The following is a 19292-nucleotide window of genomic DNA, read 5'->3' as shown; positions in this document are numbered from 1 at the left end:
CCCTAGGTACCTGGCAGCGTAGCTAACCCTAACCTTAGGTACCTGGCAGCGTAGCTAACCATAGGTACCTGGCAGCGTAGCTAACCCTAACCCTAGGTACCTGGCAGCGTAGCTAACCCTAGGTACCTGGCAGCGTAGCTAACCCTAGGTACCTGACAGCGTAGCTAACCCTAACCCTAGGTACCTGGCAGCGTAGCTAACCCTAACCCTAGGTACCTGGCAGCGTAGCTAACCCTAGCCCTTGGTACCTGGCAGCGTAGCTAACCCTAGCCCTTGGTACCTGGCAGTGTAGCTAACCCTAACCCTTGGTACCTGGCAGCGTTGCTAACCCTAGGTACCTGGCAGCGTAGCTAACCCTAACCCTTGGTACCTGGCAGCGTAGCTAACCCTAGGTACCTGGCAGCGTAGCTAACCCTATCCCTAGGTACCTGACAGCGTAGCTAACCCTTGGTACCTGGCAGCGTAGCTAACCCTAGGTACCTGGCAGCGTAGCTAACCCTAGGTACCTGGCAGCGTAGCTAACCCTAACCCTTGGTACCTGGCAGCGTAGCTAACCCTAACCCTTGGTACCTGGCAGCGTAGCTAACCCTAGGTACCTGGCAGCGTAGTCTGAGTTGTCTGCTGACCTCTGTCAGCCCCTGCAGGTTCTTCACCTTGGCCAGCTCCTCTCTCAGGTCCTTGTGGATCTGCAGCCTGGAGAAACACTAACAGATAAAACACACACACAAATTGTGGCGGTAGTGAAGTACTGAGTGTGTGTGTGTGTGTCCCTCTGGGTGTGTGTGTTACATACGTGTGGTGCCAGAGCTTGAAGAGGTGTGCTCTGACATAGGACAGGGTACAGGGAGGGTACTGACTGACCACCTCTAGATACTCCTCAGCCATCTCCCATACAGGAGGGCTGTGACCCTCAAACAGAGCTGGGTTATGGAGGTTCCCCTCTGGAAACACACACAGAGAAAAAGAAACACAGAGAGAGAAACAGAGAGAGAGAGAGAAACACAACAGGGAGAGAAACACAGAGAGAGAGAGCGAAACACAGAGAAACACAGAGAGAGAAATACACACAGAGAGAGAAAAATACAGAGAGAGAGAAACATACAGAGAACCACAGAGAGAAAAACACAGAGAAAGATAGAAACACACAGAGAACCATACACACACACAGAAAGAACCACACACACACACACAGAGAGAGATAACCATACACACACAGACACATGAGAGAGAGAAAGTAATAAACACAAATTAGTAGGTGTTATGACTCTTGGGAGACTAATTACTCAAGGTGAGGCGGAGGTGTGTACCTGCACTCATCACCCCCTGTACTCCAGTCTCCTCCATACACTGCTCCACATCACTCAGGTGTTGGATGTTACCGTTAGCGAACACAGGGATGTTAACAGCGTTCCTATAGCAACAACACAGAGAGAGCGACTGTTTAGAATAGAGTACAGTAGAATATAATATGTTTTCCTGTGAAGAAACTTCTTGGAGACCTACGAGACTACACAAACTGTCTGCAACTACACAGCAGAGACCTACGAGACTACACAAACGGTCTGCAACTACACAGCAGAGACCTACTAGACTACACAAACTGTCTGCAACTACACAGCAGAGACCTACTGGACTACACAAACTACCTCCAACTACACAGCAGAGACCTACTAGACTACACAAACTGTCTGCAACTACACAGCAGAGACCTACTAGACTACACAAACTGTCTCCAACTACACAGCAGAGACCTACTAGACTACACAAACTGTCTCCAACTACACAGCAGAGACCTACTAGACTACACAAACTGTCTCCAACTACACAGCAGAGACCTACTAGACTACACAAACTGTCTGCAACTACACAGCAGAGACCTACTAGACTACACAAACTGTCTCCAACTACACAGCAGAGACCTACTAGACTACAAACTACCTCCAACTACACAGCAGAGACCTACTAGACTACACAAACTGTCTGCAACTACACAGCAGAGACCTACTAGACTACACAAACTGTCTGCAACTACACAGCAGAGACCTACTAGACTACACAAACTGTCTGCAACTACACAGCAGAGACCTACTAGACTACACAAACTACCTCCAACTACACAGCAGAGACCTACTAGACTACAAACTACCTCCAACTACACAGCAGAGACCTACGAGACTACACAAACTGTCTCCAACTACACAGCAGAGACCTACTAGACTACACAAACTGTCTCCAACTACACAGCAGAGACCTACTAGACTACAAACTACCTCCAACTACACAGCAGAGACCTACGAGACTACACACTGTTTCCAACTACACAGCAGAGACCTACGAGACTACACACTGTTTCCAACTACACAGCAGAGACCTACGAGACTACACACTGTTTCCAACTACACAGCAGAGACCTACTAGACTACACAAACTACCTTCAACTACACAGCAGAGACCTACTGACTACACAAACTGTCTCCAACTACACAGCAGAGACCTACGAGACTACACACTGTTTCCAACTACACAGCAGAGACCTACGAGACTACACAAACTACCTCCAACTACACAGCAGAGATCTACTAGACTATACAAACTGTCTCCAACTACACAGTAGCCCTACTAGACTACACAAACTACCTCCAACTACACAGCAGAGACCTACTAGACTAGACAAACTACACAGCAGAGACCTACTAGACTACACAAACTACCCCCAACTACACAGCAGAGACCTACTAGACTACACAAACTACCTCCAACTACACAGCAGAGACCTACTAGACTACAAACTACCTCCAACTACACAGCAGAGACCTACGAGACTACACACTGTTTCCAACTACACAGCAGAGACCTACGAGACTACACAAACGGTCTCCAACTACACAGCAGAGACCTACTAGACTACACCAACGGTCTCCAACTACACAGCAGAGACCTACTAGACTACAAACTGTCTCCAACTACACAGCAGAGACCTACTAGACTACACAAACTACCTCCAACTACACAGCAGAGACCTACTGACTACACAAACTGTCTCCACCTGACAAACATAATATTGGTTCTTCTCTGTAGTCTTAATTGAACTGTGAGGGAACTGCATTGTGCTTACAGTACAGCCTTGATGTGTTCCCAGCTAGCGATGCCTGTGGCGGGTCCTTTCTTAATTGAACTGTGAGGGAACTGCAGTGTGGTCTACTTACCGTACAGCCTTGATGTGTTCCCAGCTAGCAATGCCTGTGGCGGGTCCTTTCTGGTCCTTGGTCCGACCGTGAACGGTCAGCAGCTGAGACAGAGATGGAGAGGTCTGAATGAAAATGACTTCCTACCCGGTTAAATAAAATAAAATGAGTGTCTGTGTGTTGCTATGGAGAGACAGCATAGGTGATAACGTCATTCGTTTGAGGAAAGAACCTGCATAATTACAGCTGAGACAGAGATGGAGAGGTCTGAATGAAATGACTTCCAACCCGGTTAAATAAAAATGTAATTACAAATACAAATAAAATGAAACGAGTGTGTCTGTGTGTTGCTATGGCGACAGCATAGGTGACACTGCAGTACTACGAGGAAAAATGTTGATGAGGCTCTCTTGTTCAGATATTTGTAAGTGGACTGGAGGCAGGGCATGAAAGGGATAACGAATGCAGTTGTTTGTGTCATTCGTTTCGGGAAAGTACCTGCGTAATTGCGTACCCAACTCACTCAGGTGCTTCGCTAAATCACATTTGACATTGTCAGTAAACTTGAGTTCATTTGAACACAAAAAAATCATACAATGATGGAAAGCCCTGTGTGTTCTCCTTGTTAACGCAGACAGAGAAGCCCTGTGTGTTGTCCTTGTTAACGCAGACAGAGAAGACCTGTGTGTTATCCTTGTTAATGCAGACAGAGAAGACCTGTGTGTTGTCCTTGTTAACGCAGACAGAGAAGACCTGTGTGTTGTCCTTGTTAATGCAGACAGAGAAGACCTGTGTGTTATCCTTGTTAACGCAGACAGAGAAGCCCTGTGTGTTGTCCTTGTTAACGCAGACAGAGAAGACCTGTGTGTTATCCTTGTTAACGCAGACAGAGAAGACCTGTGTGTTGTCCTTGTTAACGCAGACAGAGAAGACCTGTGTGTTGTCCTTGTTAACGCAGACAGAGAAGACCTGTGTGTTGTCCTTGTTAACGTCCTTGTTAAGACAGAGAAGACCTGTGTGTTGTCCTTGTTAACGCAGACAGAGAAGACCTGTGTGTTGTCCTTGTTAACGCAGACAGAGAAGACCTGTGTGTTGTCCTTGTTAACGCAGACAGAGAAGACCTGTGTGTTATCCTTGTTAACGCAGACAGAGAAGACCTGTGTGTTGTCCTTGTTAACGCAGACAGAGAAGACCTGTGTGTTATCCTTGTTAACGCAGACAGAGAAGACCTGTGTGTTATCCTTGTTAACGCAGACAGAGAAGACCTGTGTGTTATCCTTGTTAACGCAGACAGAGAAGACCTGTGTGTTATCCTTGTTAACGCAGACAGAGAAGACCTGTGTGTTATCCTTGTTAACGCAGACAGAGAAGACCTGTGTGTTATCCTTGTTAACGCAGACAGAGAAGACCTGTGTGTTGTCCTTGTTAACGCAGACAGAGAAGACCTGTGTGTTATCCTTGTTAACGCAGACAGAGAAGACCTGTGTGTTATCCTTGTTAACGCAGACAGAGAAGACCTGTGTGTTGTCCTTGTTAACGCAGACAGAGAAGACCTGTGTGTTATCCTTGTTAACGCAGACAGAGAAGACCTGTGTGTTATCCTTGTTAACGCAGACAGAGAAGACCTGTGTGTTGTCCTTGTTAATGCAGACAGAGAAGACCTGTGTGTTGTCCTTGTTAACGCAGACAGAGAAGACCTGTGTGTTGTCCTTGTTAACGCAGACAGAGAAGACCTGTGTGTTGTCCTTGTTAACGCAGACAGAGAAGACCTGTGTGTTGTCCTTGTTAACGCAGACAGAGAAGACCTGTGTGTTATCCTTGTTAACGCAGACAGAGAAGACCTGTGTGTTATCCTTGTTAACGCAGACAGAGAAGACCTGTGTGTTATCCTTGTTAACGCAGACAGAGAAGACCTGTGTGTTATCCTTGTTAACGCAGACAGAGAAGACCTGTGTGTTGTCCTTGTTAACGCAGACAGAGAAGACCTGTGTGTTGTCCTTGTTAACGCAGACAGAGAAGACCTGTGTGTTGTCCTTGTTAACGCAGACAGAGAAGACCAGAGAAGTGTTGTCCTTGTTAACGCAGACAGAGAAGACCTGTGTGTTGTCCTTGTTAACGCAGACAGAGAAGACCTGTGTGTTGTCCTTGTTAACGCAGACAGAGAAGACCTGTGTGTTATCCTTGTTAACGCAGACAGAGAAGACCTGTGTGTTATCCTTGTTAACGCAGACAGAGAAGACCTGTGTGTTATCCTTGTTAACGCAGACAGAGAAGACCTGTGTGTTATCCTTGTTAACGCAGACAGAGAAGACCTGTGTGTTATCCTTGTTAACGCAGACAGAGAAGACCTGTGTGTTATCCTTGTTAACGCAGACAGAGAAGACCTGTGTGTTATCCTTGTTAACGCAGACAGAGAAGACCTGTGTGTTATCCTTGTTAACGCAGACAGAGAAGACCTGTGTGTTGTCCTTGTTAACGCAGACAGAGAAGACCTGTGTGTTATCCTTGTTAACGCAGACAGAGAAGACCTGTGTGTTATCCTTGTTAACGCAGACAGAGAAGACCTGTGTGTTGTCCTTGTTAACGCAGACAGAGAAGACCTGTGTGTTGTCCTTGTTAACGGAGACAGAGTCCTGTGTAATCCTTGTTAAACGCAGACAGAGAAGACCTGTGTGTTATCCTTGTTAACGCAGACAGAGAAGACCTGTGTGTTGTCCTTGTTAACGCAGACAGAGAAGACCTGTGTGTTGTCCTTGTTAACGCAGACAGAGAAGACCTGTGTGTTATCCTTGTTAACGAAACAGACAGAAAGACGCTTGTTAACAGACAGAAGACCTGTGTGTTGTCCTTGTTAACGCAGACAGAGAAGACCTGTGTGTTATCCTTGTTAACGCAGACAGAGAAGACCTGTGTGTTATCCTTGTTAACGCAGACAGAGAAGACCTGTGTGTTATCCTTGTTAACGCAGACAGAGAAGACCTGTGTGTTGTCCTTGTTAATGCAGACAGAGAAGACCTGTGTGTTGTCCTTGTTAACGCAGACAGAGAAGACCTGTGTGTTGTCCTTGTTAACGCAGACAGAGAAGACCTGTGTGTTGTCCTTGTTAACGCAGACAGAGAAGACCTGTGTGTTGTCCTTGTTAACGCAGACAGAGAAGACCTGTGTGTTATCCTTGTTAACGCAGACAGAGAAGAGCTCCAACTTCTTCATCATAGCCTCAATTTTTGTCCCGCACATTGAATATAGTTACGTAGAGTCCCTGTAATCCTAGATTCAGATCATTCAGGAGAGAGAGAAAACATCACCTAGATAGACCAAGCTCCTCTAAATATAATCTGGCTAATTTTAGGTAATGTTTCATAGAAGATCAAAATAGAAATACTTGTGTTTGTGATGTTTCCCACCTGGCAGCCAGCCTTCTCCAGCATCTGAGCGTACTGAACAGTCTCCTCCATCTTGTTAAACACACGGATCTTACAGGTGATGGGAACAGAGATCTTCTCATTGGCTAGCTTCACTAAGGAGAAACAGAGAGAAAAGACTGGCTAGCTTCACTAAGGAGAAACAGAGAGAAAAGACTGGCTAGCTTCACTAAGGAGAAACAGAGAGAAAAGACTGGCTAGCTTCACTAAGGAGAAACAGAGAGAAAAGACTGGCTAGCTTCACTAAGGAGAAACAGAGAGAAAAGACTGGCTAGCTTCACTAAGGAGAAACAGAGAGAAAAGACTGGCTAGCTTCACTAAGGAGAAACAGAGAGAAAAGACTGGCTAGCTTCACTAAGGAGAAACAGAGAGAAAAGACTGGCTAGCTTCACTAAGGAGAAAAGACTGGCTAGCTTCACTAAGGAGAAACAGAGAGAAAAGACTGGCTAGCTTCACAGAAGAAAAGAAACAGAGAGAAAAGACTGGCTATGGCTTCACTAAGGAGAAACAGAGAGAAAAAAAAGACTGGAACAATGTAAGAAATTATACATAAAAAACTTCAGTTTGCCTAAGGGAAACAGAGACCAGAAAAGACTGGCTGCACCAGCTTCACTAAGGAGGAAATGCCAGCAGAGAAAAGACTGGCATACTTCACTAAGGAGAAACAGACCCTGGAGAAAAGATTGGCTAGCTTCGCCTCAAGGAGAAACAATGAGTGGAAAAGACTGGCTAGCTCTCACTAAGGACAAACAGAGTCCCTGTCCATCTTCTGAAAACAAAGAACCCTAAACCTCCCCAAAAACTACTCACTTTACAGCTTCACTGAAAGGAGAAACAGAGACAGGAAAAGACTGGCCAGCTTCACATAAGGAGAAAAACAGACACCAGAAAACATACTGGCAAACCTTCACAGACAAGGCCCAGAAACAGAGAGAAAAGACTGGCTATCTTCACATATAGAACCCTAAAGAAACAGGACAGCAGAGAAAAGATTGGCTAGCTTCACTGAGAAACAGAGAGAAAAGACTGGCTAGCTTCACTAAGGAGAAACAGAGAAAATACTGGCATTAGCTTCATTCCAGACAGGTAAAACACAGCATGACAAAGGTAAAACACAGCATGACACCATTCCAGACAGGTAAAACACAGCATGACACCACAGACAGACACCAGTAAAACACTGGCATGACACCATTCCAGACAGGTAAAACACAGCATGACACCACAGACACACAGATGACACCATTCCAGACAGGTAAAACACAGCATGACACCATTCCAGACAGGGACACCATTCCAGACAGGTAAAACACAGCATGACACCATTCCAGACAGGTAACAACGCAGCATGACACCATTCCAGACAGGTAAAACACAGCATGACACCATTCCAGACAGGTAAAACACAGCATGACACCATTCCAGACAGGTAAAACACAGCATGACACCATTCCAGACAGGTAAAACACAGCATGACACCATTCCAGACAGGTAAAACACAGCATGACACCATTCCAGACAGGTAAAACACAGCATGACACCATTCCAGACAGGTAAAACACAGCATGACACCATTCCAGACAGGTAAAACACAGCATGACACCATTCCAGACAGGTAAAACACAGCATGACACCATTCCAGACAGGTAAAACATAGCATACTATATTTTATTTCTACCTCTCTAACTATCTCCCTCTTTTCTCTCTCTGTTCAAACTCACCCATCTTCTCCAGCAGCTCCCACTCATCCTGTAGGAAGACTCCGTAGTGCCCTTCGTCAGAAATAAATTAGAAACAAATTGACCCCAAACATACAGCATGCTTAGCCTAATTGAAAACCACTTTTTTTTTTTTTAATCAGGGTTTCTCTCTCTCACACACACCATCTCTGTCTCTGAGTGGGGTTTCAGGGTTGGTTAGTTAGTACCTCTCTTGGCGATCATCTGTGGGCATCCCAGGTTGAGATCGATAGCATCACAGTAGTCCTGAGCCAGTAGACATGCCTGGACAAACACCTCTGGGTCGTTGGCACAGAACTGACACACACACACACACACACACACACACACACACACACACACACACACACACACACACACACACACACACACACACACACACACACACACACACACACACACACACACACAGAAAGCAGAGAAAGTGCATTACAAACACCTCTGAGTTATTGGCACAGAACTGAGACCATAACACAGGAATCGGGGTGACTGTAAAACTCAGAGGCTAGCTGAAACAGGGTGAGAGGGGATGGTAAAACACAGAGGCTAGCTGAAACAGGGTGAGAGGTGGATGGTAAAACACAGAGGCTAGCTGAAACAGGGTGAGAGGTGGTGGTAAAACACAGAGGCTAGCTGAAACAGGGTGAGAGGTGGATGGTAAAACACAGAGGCTAGCTGAAACAGGGTGAGAGTGGATGGTAAAACACAGAGGCTAGCTGAAACAGGGTGAGAGTGGATGGTAAAACACAGAGGCTAGCTGAAACAGGGTGAGAGGTGGTGGTAAAACACAGAGGCTAGCTGAAACAGGGTGAGAGGTGGTGGTAAAACACAGAGGCTAGCTGAAACAGGGTGAGAGGTGGTGGTAAAACACAGAGGCTAGCTGAAACAGGGTGAGAGTGGATGGTAAAACACAGAGGCTAGCTGAAACAGGGTGAGAGGTGGTGGTAAAACACAGAGGCTAGCTGAAACAGGGTGAGAGGTGGTGGTAAAACACAGAGCTAGCTAGCTGTAAAAACAGAGGGTGAGGGTGAGTGGATGGTAAAACACAGAGGCTAGCTGAAACAGGGTGAGAGGTGGTGGTAAAACACAGAGGCTAGCTGAAACAGGGTGAGAGGTGGTGGTAAAACACAGAGGCTAGCTGAAACAGGGTGAGAGGTGGTGGTGGTAAAAAAACACAGATGGCTAGCTGAAACAGGGTGAGAGTGGATGGTAAAACACAGAGGCTAGCTGAAACAGGGTGAGAGTGGATGGTAAAACACAGAGGCTAGCTGAAACAGGGTGAGAGTGGATGGTAAAACACAGAGGCTAGCTGAAACAGGGTGAGAGGTGGATGGTAAAACACAGAGGCTAGCTGAAACAGGGTGGGTGAGAGGTGGTGGTAAAACACAGAGGCTAGCTGAAACAGGTGGTGAGAGGGGAGGTGGTGGTAAAACACAGAGGCTAGCTGAAACTGTAAAACACAGAGGCTAGCTGAAACAGGGTGAGAGGTGGTGGTAAAACACAGAGGCTAGCTGAAACAGGGTGAGAGGTGGTGGTAAAACACAGAGGCTAGCTGAAACAGGGTGAGAGGTGGTGGTAAAACACAGAGGCTAGCTGAAACAGGGTGAGAGGTGGTGGTAAAACACAGAGGCTAGCTGAAACAGGGTGAGAGGTGGTGGTAAAACACAGAGGCTAGCTGAAACAGGGTGAGAGGTGGTGGTAAAACACAGAGGCTAGCTGAAACAGGGTGAGAGGTGGTGGTAAAACACAGAGGCTAGCTGAAACAGGGTGAGAGGTGGTGGTAAAACACAGAGGCTAGCTGAAACAGGGTGAGAGGTGGTGGTAAAACACAGAGGCTAGCTGAAACAGGGTGAGAGGTGGATGGTAAAACACAGAGGCTAGCTGAAACAGGGTGAGAGTGGATGGTAAAACACAGAGGTTAGCTGAAACAGGGTGAGAGTGGTGGTAAAACACAGAGGCTAGTGGTGGTAAAACACAGAGGCTAGCTGAAACAGGGTGAGAGGTGGTGGTAAAACACAGAGGCTAGCTGAAACAGGGTGAGAGGTGGTGGTAAAACACAGAGGCTAGCTGAAACAGGGTGAGAGGTGGATGGTAAAACACAGAGGCTAGCTGAAACAGGGTGAGAGGTGGTGGTAAAACACAGAGGCTAGCTGAAACAGGGTGAGAGGTGGTGGTAAAACACAGAGGCTAGCTGAAACAGGGTGAGAGGTGGTGGTAAAACACAGAGGCTAGCTGAAACAGGGTGAGAGTGGATGGTAAAACACAGAGGCTAGCTGAAACAGGGTGAGAGGTGGTGGTAAAACACAGAGGCTAGCTGAAACAGGGTGAGAGGTGGTGGTAAAACACAGAGGCTAGCTGAAACAGGGTGAGAGGTGGTGGTAAAACACAGAGGCTAGCTGAAACAGGGTGAGAGGTGGTGGTAAAACACAGAGGCTAGCTGAAACAGGGTGAGAGGTGGTGGTAAAACACAGAGGCTAGCTGAAACAGGGTGGTGGAGCTGAAACAGGGTGAGAGGTGGATGGTAAAACACAGAGGCTAGCTGAAACAGGGTGAGAGTGGTGGTAAAACACAGAGGCTAGCTGAAACAGGGTGAGAGGTGGTGGTAAAACACAGAGGAGCTGAAACAGGGTGGTGGTAAAACACAGAGGCTAGCTGAAACAGGGTGAGAGGTGGATGGTAAAACACAGAGGCTAGCTGAAACAGGGTGAGAGTGGTGGTAAAACACAGAGGCTAGCTGAAACAGGGTGAGAGTGGTGGTAAAACACAGAGGCTAGCTGAAACAGGTGAGAGGTGGTGGTAAAACACAGAGGCTGGAAACAGGGTGAGAGGTGGGTAAAACACAGAGGCTAGCTGAAACAGGGTGAGAGGTGGATGGTAAAACACAGAGGCTAGCTGAAACAGGGTGAGAGGTGGTGGTAAAACACAGAGGCTAGCTGAAACAGGGTGAGAGGTGGTGGTAAAACACAGAGGCTAGCTGAAACAGGGTGAGAGGTGGTGGTAAAACACAGAGGCTAGCTGAAACAGGGTGAGAGGTGGATGGTAAAACACAGAGGCTAGCTGAAACAGGGTGAGAGGTGGTGGTAAAACACAGAGGCTAGCTGAAACAGGGTGAGAGGTGGATGGTAAAACACAGAGGCTAGCTGAAACAGGGTGAGAGGTGGTGGTAAAACACAGAGGCTAGCTGAAACAGGGTGAGAGGTGGATGGTAAAACACAGAGGCTAGCTGAAACAGGTGGGGTGAGAGTGATGGTGGTGGTAAAACACAGAGGCTAGCTGAAACAGGGTGAGAGGTGGTGGTAAAACACAGAGGCTAGCTGAAACAGGGTGAGAGGTGGATGGTAAAACACAGAGGCTAGCTGAAACAGGTGGTGGTAAAACACAGAGGCTGGAGGTGGTAAAACACAGAGGCTAGCTGAAACAGGGTGAGAGGTGGATGGTAAAACACAGAGGCTAGCTGAAACAGGGTGAGAGGTGGTGGTAAAACACAGAGGCTAGCTGAAACAGGGTGAGAGGTGGATGGTAAAACACAGAGGCTAGCTGAAACAGGGTGAGAGGTGGATGGTAAAACACAGAGGCTAGCTGAAACAGGGTGAGAGGTGGTGGTAAAACACAGAGGCTAGCTGAAACAGGGTGAGAGTGGATGGTAAAACACAGAGGCTAGCTGAAACAGGGTGAGGTGGTGGTAAAACACAGAGGCTAGCTGAAACAGGGTGAGAGGTGGATGGTAAAACACAGAGGCTAGCTGAAACAGGGTGAGAGGTGGTGGTAAAACACAGAGGCTAGCTGAAACAGGGTGAGAGGTGGATGGTAAAACACAGAGGCTAGCTGAAACAGGGTGAGAGTGGATGGTAAAACACAGAGGCTAGCTGAAACAGGGTGAGAGGTGGATGGTAAAACACAGAGGCTAGCTGAAACAGGGTGAGAGGTGGATGGTAAAACACAGAGGCTAGCTGAAACAGGGTGAGAGGTGGATGGTAAAACACAGAGGCTAGCTGAAACAGGGTGAAATGGTAAAACACAGAGGCTAGCTGAAACAGGGTGAGAGGTGGTGGTAAAACACAGAGGCTAGCTGAAACAGGGTGAGAGGTGGATGGTAAAACAGAGGCTAGCTGAAACAGGGTGAGAGTGGATGGTAAAACACAGAGGCTAGCTGAAACAGGGTGAGAGGTGGTGGTAAAACACAGAGGCTAGCTGAAACAGGGTGAGAGGTGGATGGTAAAACACAGAGGCTAGCTGAAACAGGGTGAGAGGTGGTGGTAAAACACAGAGGCTAGCTGAAACAGGGTGAGAGTGGTGGTAAAACACAGAGGCTAGCTGAAACAGAGGTGAGGGTGAGAGGTGGTGGTAAAACACAGAGGCTAGCTGAAACAGGGTGAGAGTGGATGGTAAAACACAGAGGCTAGCTGAAACAGGGTGAGAGGTGGTGGTAAAACACAGAGGCTAGCTGAAACAGGGTGAGAGGTGGTGGTAAAACACAGAGGCTAGCTGAAACAGGGTGAGAGGTGGTGGTAAAACACAGAGGCTAGCTGAAACAGGGTGAGAGGTGGTGGTAAAACACAGAGGCTAGCTGAAACAGGGTGAGAGGTGGTGGTAAAACACAGAGGCTAGCTGAAACAGGGTGAGAGGTGGTGGTAAAACACAGAAGCTGAAACAGGGTGAGAGGTGGTGGTAAAACACAGAGGCTAGCTGAAACAGGGTGAGAGGTGGTGGTAAAACTCAGAGGCTAGCTGAAACGGGGTGAGAGGTGGTGGTAAAACTCAGAGGCTAGCTGAAACAGGGTGAGAGGTGGTGGTAAAACACAGAGGCTAGCTGAAACAGGGTGAGAGTGGATGGTAAAACACAGAGGCTAGCTGAAACAGGGTGAGAGTGGATGGTAAAACACAGAGGGTAGCTGAAACAGGGTGAGAGGTGGTGGTAAAACTCAGAGGCTAGCTGAAACAGGGTGAGAGGTGGATGGTAAAACACAGAGGCTAGCTGAAACAGGGTGAGAGTGGATGGTAAAACACAGAGGCTAGCTGAAACAGGGTGAGAGGTGGATGGTAAAACACAGAGGCTAGCTGAAACAGGGTGAGAGTGGATGGTAAGACACAGAGGCTAGCTGAAACAGGGTGAGAGTGGATGGTAAAACACAGAGGCTAGCTGAAACAGGGTGAGAGGGGGATGGTAAAACACAGAGGCTAGCTGAAACAGGGTGAGAGGTGGTGGTAAAACACAGAGGCTAGCTGAAACAGGGTGAGAGTGGATGGTAAAACACAGAGGCTAGCTGAAACAGGGTGAGAGGTGGTGGTAAAACACAGAGGCTAGCTGAAACAGGGTGAGAGGTGGTGGTAAAACACAGAGGCTAGCTGAAACAGGGTGAGAGGTGGTGGTAAAACACAGAGGCTAGCTGAAACAGGGTGAGAGGTGGTGGTAAAACACAGAGGCTAGCTGAAACAGGGTGAGAGTGGATGGTAAAACACAGAGGCTAGCTGAAACAGGGTGAGAGGTGGATGGTAAAACACAGAGGCTAGCTGAAACAGGGTGAGAGGTGGATGGTAAAACACAGAGGCTAGCTGAAACAGGGTGAGAGGTGGTGGTAAAACACAGAGGCTAGCTGAAACAGGGTGAGAGTGGATGGTAAAACACAAAACTGAAACAGAGTGGCTGCTAAAAACAGGGCTAGCTGAGGGTGAGAGGTGGATGGTAAAACACAGAGGCTAGCTGAAACAGGGTGAGAGGTGGTGGTAAAACACAGAGGCTAGCTGAAACAGGGTGAGAGGTGGTGGTAAAACACAGAGGCTAGCTGAAACAGGGTGAGAGGTGGTGGTAAAACACAGAGGCTAGCTGAAACAGGGTGAGAGGTGGTGGTAAAACACAGAGGCTAGCTGAAACAGGGTGAGAGTGGATGGTAAAACACAGAGGCTAGCTGAAACAGGGTGAGAGGTGGTGGTAAAACACAGAGGCTAGCTGAAACAGGGTGAGAGGTGGTGGTAAAACAAACACAGGGGCTAGCTGAAACAGAGGGTGGGTGAGGTGGATGGTAAAACACAGAGGCTAGCTGAAACAGGGTGAGAGTGGATGGTAAAACACAGAGGCTAGCTGAAACAGGGTGAGAGTGGATGGTAAAACACAGAGGCTAGCTGAAACAGGGTGAGAGTGGATGGTAAAACACAGAGGCTAGCTGAAACAGGGTGAGAGTGGATGGTAAAACACAGAGGCTAGCTGAAACAGGGTGAGAGTGGATGGTAAAAAAGACACAGAGGCTAGCTGAAACAGGGTGAGAGTGGATGGTAAAACACAGAGGCTAGCTGAAACAGGGTGAGAGGTGGTGGTAAAACACAGAGGCTAGCTGAAACAGGGTGAGGTGGTGGTAAAACACAGAGGCTAGCTGAAACAGGGTGAGAGGTGGTGGTAAAACACAGAGGCTAGCTGAAACAGGGTGAGAGTGGATGGTAAAACACAGAGGCTAGCTGAAACAGGGTGAGGTGGATGGTAAAACACAAACACAGGGTGAGAGTGGATGGTAGCTGAAACAGGGTGAGAGTGGATGGTAAAACACAGAGGCTAGCTGAAACAGGGTGAGAGGTGGTGGTAAAACACAGAGGCTAGCTGAAACAGGGTGAGAGTGGATGGTAAAACACAGAGGCTAGCTGAAACAGGGTGAGAGTGGATGGTAAAACACAGAGGCTAGCTGAAACAGGGTGAGAGTGGATGGTAAAACACAGAGGCTAGCTGAAACAGGGTGAGAGTGGATGGTAAAACACAGAGGCTAGCTGAAACAGGGTGAGAGTGGATGGTAAAACACAGAGGCTAGCTGAAACAGGGTGAGAGTGGATGGTAAAACACAGAGGCTAGCTGAAACAGGGTGAGAGGTGGTGGTAAAACACAGAGGCTAGCTGAAACAGGGTGAGAGGTGGTGGTAAAACACAGAGGCTAGCTGAAACAGGGTGAGAGGTGGATGGTAAAACACAGAGGCTAGCTGAAACAGGGTGAGAGTGGATGGTAAAACACAGAGGCTAGCTGAAACAGGGTGAGAGGTGGTGGTAAAACACAGAGGCTAGCTGAAACAGGGTGAGAGTGGATGGTAAAACACAGAGGCTAGCTGAAACAGGGTGAGAGGTGGTGGTAAAACACAGAGGCTAGCTGAAACAGGGTGAGAGTGGATGGTAAAACACAGAGGCTAGCTGAAACAGGGTGAGAGTGGATGGTAAAACACAGAGGCTAGCTGAAACAGGGTGAGAGGTGGTGGTAAAACACAGAGGCTAGCTGAAACAGGGTGAGAGGTGGATGGTAAAACACAGAGGCTAGCTGAAACAGGGTGAGAGTGGATGGTAAAACACAGAGGCTAGCTGAAACAGGGTGAGAGGTGGATGGTAAAACACAGAGGGCTGAAACAGGGTGAGAGTGGATGGTAAAACACAGAGGCTAGCTGAAACAGGGTGAGAGGTGGATGGTAAAACACAGAGGCTAGCTGAAACAGGGTGAGAGGTGGTGGTAAAACACAGAGGCTAGCTGAAACAGGGTGAGAGGTGGATGGTAAAACACAGAGGCTAGCTGAAACAGGGTGAGAGGTGGATGGTAAAACACAGAGGCTAGCTGAAACAGGGTGAGAGGTGGATGGTAAAACACAGAGGCTAGCTGAAACAGGGTGAGAGTGGATGGTAAAACACAGAGGCTAGCTGAAACAGGGTGAGAGGTGGTGGTAAAACAGAGGCTAGCTGAAACTGAGAGGTGGTGTAAAACACAGAGGCTAGCTGAAACAGGGTGAGAGGTGGATGGTAAAACACAGAGGCTAGCTGAAACAGGGTCTGGTAAAACACAGAGGCTAGCTGAGGGTGAGAGTGTAAAACACAGAGGCTGGTAAAACACAGAGGCTAGCTGAAACAGGGTGAGAGTGGATGGTAAAACACAGAGGCTAGCTGAAACAGGGTGAGAGTGGTGGTAAAACACAGAGGCTAGCTGAAACAGAGGGCTGAGAGGTGGTGGTAAAACACAGAGGCTAGCTGAAACAGGGTGAGAGTGGATGGTAAAACACAGAGGCTAGCTGAAACAGGGTGAGAGGTGGTGGTAAAACACAGAGGCTAGCTGAAACAGGGTGAGAGGTGGTGGTAAAACACAGAGGCTAGCTGAAACAGGGTGAGAGTGGATGGTAAAACACAGAGGCTAGCTGAAACAGGGTGAGAGGTGGATGGTAAAACACAGAGGCTAGCTGAAACAGGGTGAGAGGTGGTGGTAAAACACAGAGGCTAGCTGAAACAGGGTGAGAGGTGGTGGTAAAACACAGAGGCTAGCTGAAACAGGGTGAGAGGTGGTGGTAAAACACAGAGGCTAGCTGAAACAGGGTGAGAGGTGGTGGTAAAACACAGAGGCTAGCTGAAACAGGGTGAGAGGTGGTGGTAAAACACAGAGGCTAGCTGAAACAGGGTGAGAGGTGGTGGTAAAACACAGAGGCTAGCTGAAACAGGGTGAGAGTGGATGGTAAAACACAGAGGCTAGCTGAAACAGGGTGAGAGGTGGTGGTAAAACACAGAGGCTAGCTGAAACAGGGTGAGAGTGGATGGTAAAACACAGAGGCTAGCTGAAACAGGGTGAGAGGGGATGGTAAAACACAGAGGCTAGCTGAAACAGGGTGAGAGTGGATGGTAAAACACAGAGGCTAGCTGAAACAGGGTGATAGGTGGTGGTAAAACACAGAGGCTAGCTGAAACGGGGTGAGAGGTGCTGGTAAAACACAGAGGCTAGCTGAAACAGGGTGAGAGTGGATGGTAAAACACAGAGGCTAGCTGAAACAGGGTGAGAGTGGATGGTAAAACACAGAGGCTAGCTGAAACAGGGTGAGAGTGGATGGTAAAACACAGAGGCTAGCTGAAACAGGGTGAGAGGTGGTGGTAAAACACAGAGGCTAGCTGAAACAGGGTGAGAGTGGATGGTAAAACACAGAGGCTAGCTGAAACAGGGGTGAGAGGTGGTGGTAAAACACAGAGGCTAGCTGAAACAGGGTGAGAGTGGATGGTAAAACACAGAGGCTAGCTGAAACGGGGTGAGAGGTGATGGTAAAACACAGAAACTGAAACAGAGGTGGTGGTAAAACACAGAGCTGAAACAGGGTGAGAGGTGGTGGTAAAACACAGAGGCTAGCTGAAACAGGGTGAGAGTGGATGGTAAAACACAGAGGCTAGCTGAAACAGGGTGAGAGGTGGTGGTAAAACACAGAGGCTAGCTGAAACGGGGTGAGAGTGGATGGTAAAACACAGAGGCTAGCTGAAACGGGGTGAGAGTGGATGGTAAAACACAGAGGCTAGCTGAAACGGGGTGAGAGGTGATGGTAAAACACAGAGGCTAGCTGAAACGGGGTGAGAGGTGATGGTAAAACACAGAGGCTAGCTGAAACGGGGTGAGAGGTGATGGTAAAACACAGAGGCTAGCTGAAACGGGGTGAGAGGTGATGGTAAAACACAGAGGCTAGCTGAAACGGGGTGAGAGGTGATGGTAAAACACAGAGGCTAGCTGAAACGGGGTGAGAGGTGATGGTAAAACACAGAGGCTAGCTGAAACGGGGTGAGAGTGGATGGTAAAACACAGAGGCTAGCTGAAACGGGGTGAGAGTGGATGGTAAAACACAGAGGCTAGCTGAAACGGGGTGAGAGGGGATGGTAAAACACAGAGGCTAGCTGAAACAGGGTGAGAGGTGATGGTAAAACTCAGAGGCTAGCTGAAACAGGGTGAGAGTGGATGGTAAAACACAGAGGCTAGCTGAAACGGGGTGAGAGGTGGATGGTAAAACACAGAGGCTAGCTGAAACGGGGTGAGAGTGGATGGTAAAACTCAGAGCTCGGCTAATAGCTGTAGTTGAATCATACGACCTGTGACACTCCATTCCCCTGTCGGCAATGTGTTTGTGTGTCTTTCTCTCTCACCTGTGTAATAAGCGGCCTGTCTTCGGGGCAGACTTCGCTGTACAGGTTGTCTTTCCTGTAGTTGGCGTCGCGTACAAACACCTGCGCGTGCAGCATGGGCGTGTAGCACAGCTCGGCGCCATGGCGACGGCTCAGTAGACGCCAGGCCAGTTCGCTCTGGTCCACCATGGGTGCAACGACGTAACGCGCCCCCCTCAGCGTGGTCTTCCAGAACTCAAAGCCTTGCAGCTTCACCGCCATCACAGCAACCTGACCTGACAGAGGGAGAGGGGAATGAGAGAGAAAATTAGGTTGTTTTGACCATAGGAGGACAATACAGTCAAAAATAAGAGGGTCCTGGGTAGAACTAAAGTATGGGGAGGAATCCCCCTGGGCCACTGAGAACCTAAATGGGTCACGGTCTTTCTTGGATATTAACTGGCTCCCGAGTGAAGCAGTGGTCTAAGGCACTGCATCTCCATGCAAGAGGCGTCACCACAGTCCCTGGTTCGAATCCAGGCTGTATCACATCTGGCCATGATTGGGAGTCTCATAGGGCAGCGTACAATTGGCCCAGCGTCGTCCGGGTTTGGCCGGGGTAGGGTTTGGCCGGGGTAGGGTTTGGCCGGGGTTGGCCGTCATTGTAAATAAGAATTTGTTCTTAACTGACTTGCCTTGTTAGATAAAGGTTCAATAAAATTAAATAAATAAAAAAGCTATAGAGACATAGTATATCTGTAGGACTTATAGAGACATAGTATATCTGTAGGACTTATAGAGACATAGTATATCTGTAGGACTTATAGAGACATAGTATATCTGTAGGACTTATAGAGACATAGTATATCTGTAGGACTTATAGAGACATAGTATATCTGTAGGACTTATAGAGACATAGTATATCTGTAGGACTTATAGAGACATAGTATATCTGTAGGACTTATAGAGACATAGTATATCTGTAGGACTTATAGAGACATAGTATATCTGTAGGACTTATAGAGACATAGTATATCTGTAGGACATATGGGACTGATTAAAACTGATTAAATCTCTGGACAGTTTCCTAGG

The 19292-nt window shown here is 48.0% G+C and overlaps 1 protein-coding gene and 1 long non-coding RNA gene across 3 annotated transcripts in view; one reads left to right on the top strand and one right to left on the bottom strand.

The window, feature by feature from the left end:
* dus1l (dihydrouridine synthase 1-like (S. cerevisiae)) overlaps positions 1-19292 on the bottom strand; it is a 32004-nt gene that overhangs the window by 12144 nt on the left and 568 nt on the right. Inside the window, exons 2-9 of one of the 2 annotated variants that reach the window (XM_052519818.1) lie at positions 18243-18496; positions 8535-8643; positions 8329-8379; positions 6590-6702; positions 3207-3289; positions 1308-1411; positions 794-941; positions 627-693 (exon numbers count right to left, since the gene is read on the bottom strand). In XM_052519818.1, the coding sequence (XP_052375778.1) occupies positions 627-693; positions 794-941; positions 1308-1411; positions 3207-3289; positions 6590-6702; positions 8329-8379; positions 8535-8643; positions 18243-18482 (915 nt within the window). In that variant the 5' untranslated portion in view covers positions 18483-18496. Of the gene's footprint in view, positions 1-596; positions 694-793; positions 942-1307; positions 1412-3206; positions 3290-6589; positions 6703-8328; positions 8380-8534; positions 8644-18242; positions 18497-19292 lie in introns of both variants that reach the window. The other variant, XM_052519817.1, reaches the window with a different exon arrangement.
* Positions 17348-18093, top strand: LOC127930264 (uncharacterized). Its single transcript, XR_008137584.1, has 3 exons — positions 17348-17372; positions 17481-17644; positions 17891-18093. It is a non-coding gene; the product is annotated as an uncharacterized LOC127930264 (long non-coding RNA).

The sequence above is a fragment of the Oncorhynchus keta genome, chromosome 5, assembly GCF_023373465.1.
Source record: "Oncorhynchus keta strain PuntledgeMale-10-30-2019 chromosome 5, Oket_V2, whole genome shotgun sequence".
Classification (NCBI taxonomy): domain Eukaryota; kingdom Metazoa; phylum Chordata; class Actinopteri; order Salmoniformes; family Salmonidae; genus Oncorhynchus; species Oncorhynchus keta.
Note: the sequence above shows the minus strand (reverse complement) of the source record. Positions and strands in the feature narration are given on the sequence as shown.